General features: G+C 41.6%; 1 protein-coding gene across 1 annotated transcript in view; it reads right to left on the reverse strand.

Moving 5' to 3' along the window:
* The window catches only part of LY86 (lymphocyte antigen 86), a 77092-nt gene that overhangs the window by 4586 nt on the left and 69076 nt on the right, over positions 1–3430 (reverse strand). Inside the window, exon 4 of the mRNA XM_011367043.2 lies at positions 917–969. Coding sequence (XP_011365345.1) covers positions 917–969 — 53 coding nt within the window. The remainder of the gene's footprint in view (positions 1–916; positions 970–3430) is intronic.

Genomic DNA, 3430 nt, shown 5'->3' on the forward strand with positions numbered 1-3430 from the left:
CAGAGCACCCTGGTGAACATCCCAGATGGTCTAGAGCTATGTGGCTTTGACCTTAGGAACCCAGAGGCTCCGATAGAAAGGAAACATACAAGAGAAATGAAACTAAACATTCTTTATGGAGAAGAAGACCCCTTTCCAGAGTTATATACGTCCAGGTTTTAGAGGATGGAAAGGATGATGTTGAAAACAAAACAATTAAAATGATTACATTTTTGCGATTTTTTTACGTTGTTCCATAATATTCTCTTAGGAGTAGCACACTGAAAATTTATCGCTTATGTCAGAGCCGCTTGAATTTAGCCATCTAATGAAGTCGCATTATTTTAAGAAAAAATCAGTAGAAAATTCTACTCTTAGCTGTGAGGCTCACCAGCGAATGCTCAGGGTGTGGTGGACATTTCATTTACTTGGTGGCAGCCCATGAATAATACTGCAAGGACGGTAACTGGAGGACATTCAAGCCCTCATGGTTGTGTGCCTCTTCCTTTCTCTGAACGGCCAGCCTTATCAAGCACTACTAACAGCAAGCCTGTGGCTGCCTCCCACACCCCCAGCAGCTCTAGCCATATGGAGTCTCCCCAGACACAGCAATCTTGCAGGGACAAGAGACCTGCATCCTTTTAGGGGGAAGGTGTCTACCCAGGGGCTCTCTAAGGGTCCGACAGAATATGAAATGTTAAACACTAAATTGATAAAACCAGTGCGTTAAGCATTTGTAAGTACCCACTATGAGGTACCAGCTTTACTGAGAAAGGGTTTTCTTAGTGATGGCCTGTGGAAAAGGTTTTAAACTGTTTAATTCCATGCTCCTCCTTCTTCTCTCTCCTTCTACCCTCCCCCTTCTGTTCTCCTTCTTCGAGAAGATGCTCAATACAATAATTAAGTAATAAAACAAAATAGAAAACCAACACCTTACCTGGGGAATTTCAAATCCAGGATTATTGGCAGGGCCAGCATAATAAATCTGCTCTGAAATATATACAAAACATACATAGTGTTATTCAATCATTTAAAACAAAATGATTTATCATATTATCTGTGCTCACTGTGCCCTGAGGATCCTCATCCTTATATCCTGATGAGGAGACTGATAGTACACAAATAACTAAATGAGGAAGCAGCTCTATTGTAAAACGTGCTAGAAGGAGACATACAGGTAATGTGAGAGAGGCAGGTGGTATGATGGTTGAGAGGCCAGGCTGGAGCTGGGCTGCGCAGGGTTAAATCATGACACCATCTCTGATAAATGTTTGACCATGGACAGTTATTATCTCTTTGGGCTCAGTTTCCTCACTTTTAAGATTGGTATAATAACAATAACAGTGCCCACCTCATCAAGCTGTGAGGAATATAAGAGTTAATGAATGTAAGGCACTAATAACAATGTCTGGGAAGCACTCAATAAATGTTTTCTAAAAGTACAAACTGGGAGATGCCATATTTGATATGGTTGGTCAGAGAAGGCATCTCTAAGATGACATTTGAGCTAAGCCCCAAGAGAGGAGAATGCGGCAACCATTTAAAGAGCTTGGAGAAGAGAATTTCAGGGCACCGGATGTGGAAAAGAGTTTGGAAAGCTGGAAGGACAGAAGAGAGATGGGTGTGCTAAAGCATAGTGAACTAAAGGGCTTATGTTGAAAAGAGATGGAAAGATTGAGGGGAGACAGGTATTTCAGGACCTTGAGAACATGATAAGGAGAAAGGTGGTAAAAAGTCAAATGAAAAATATTTAATTTATGTTTTGAAGAAATCATTCTGCTGTGTGGAGAGGCCAGTCAATGGCTGAGGCAGAGGAGAGTTTTGGCTTGAGAATCTGGGTAGATGGGGGTGCTATTTACTGAGACTGGGGAACCTAGGGAGGAAGAAGTTTGTATGTGTGTGTGTGGTGATTAAAGGGCTCTATTTCTGGGGGGTGATTATTAAGGGTCCTTGAGAGCCATTGGATACATGAATCTGGAATTTTGGGGAAGAGGTCAGGGATGGAGCTATGAATATTGGAATCATTATCATGTATATGCTGATAAAACCATGGGACGAGGGTTAAATCATCAGGATGAGAACACCCTGCCCCCACCCAACCCCCCACCCAAGAAAATAGAATTAATAGATGGAGAAGGGAAAAGGGCTGGAACCACTCCTGAGGCCCTCTAACATTCAGGCATGGGGTAGAGAAGGAGACTCCAGCCAAAGAGACCAAGAAGGAATAGCCATGGAGTGAAAGGCAACCAAAAGGGGGATCAAAGAAACCAGGAGATGAATGTTCTTCTAAAAGGAGATTACGATCAACTGTGTCGAATGATGCTAACGGTTTAAGAAATATGCAGTAGATTTGGCAACATGGATGTCATTTAGTGATCATGACAAAAACAGAGAAGTGAGAACAAATGCCCAAATGGGGTCGGTTGAAGAGTGATATGGAGGTGAGGAAATAAAAAAAGTTTTGTTATAGAGAGAAGCAGAAAAAATAAATGACAAGTAGAGGAAGGTGTGGAGTTAAGAGTGGTTTGTTTCTTTATTTAAAATGAGAGATATTGCACCATTTTTGTCATTTGAAGATAATGGTCTTGTAGAGAGAGATTGAAGATGGGGAAGATAGAGAATAACTGAAGGAACGAAGTGTTTAAGAAGATGGGAGGGGAAGACTGCGTTTCAGAGAAGCATAAAGATTGCTCCCACAGTTATGGGAGAGAAAACAGAGCAGGACAGTAGGAAGATTTATAGACTGGCCAGTGGACCAATGGCAGAGCTGCAGTCTGATTACTTGTTTTCTCAGTGATGGTCATGGGCAAACATACGGTAGTTATCATGCACAGTAGGGAAGAAATTTACTTGAAAAATATAATAGGATTGCTATGCAGTATTGAGTGCTTTTTTGTTTGTGGCCATGAATTTAAAGATACTCTGGTCACCACAGATGTATATTTTCTCAGCCACAGTCAGTAGCTCTAATGCAAGAATAGAGAGAGTAGATGGTTAGATTGGAGTTTTGCTGGACAAAAATGATAAGGAGAGAAAGGCAAGACTACCTGGAATAGATACAGGGGAAAGCTTATAATAGGAGACCATGGAATCTAAGGAGAGTAAGGAAGAAAATGAAGGCAGGAATGGTTGATTGATAGTAATGCAGTAATGGAGTCAGTTGAAAGGAGTTTCCAGTATTTCAATCAAGGTCCTAGAATAAATGAGCTGGAAGGATATGGTGAAGCCAGAGAGCAGAAGGCTTGACACTAAGATTTCAGAAGTGGTGAATTTATTGCTGATGACAAGATGCAAGGTTGACATGAAAGACTGTGGTTGAAGTGGAATGATGCAAATGGTTGTTGAAAGTAAGGAGGTCAAGGAGCTGAGACATCATGGTGCTGGGTGGGCCATCCATGTTCATACTGAAGTCAGCAAGAAGGCTGGAAGCTTGCCCAGTTCCCAGATGGTG

This window comes from Pteropus vampyrus, unplaced genomic scaffold, assembly GCF_000151845.1.
Source record: "Pteropus vampyrus isolate Shadow unplaced genomic scaffold, Pvam_2.0 Scaffold129, whole genome shotgun sequence".
NCBI lineage: Eukaryota > Metazoa > Chordata > Mammalia > Chiroptera > Pteropodidae > Pteropus > Pteropus vampyrus.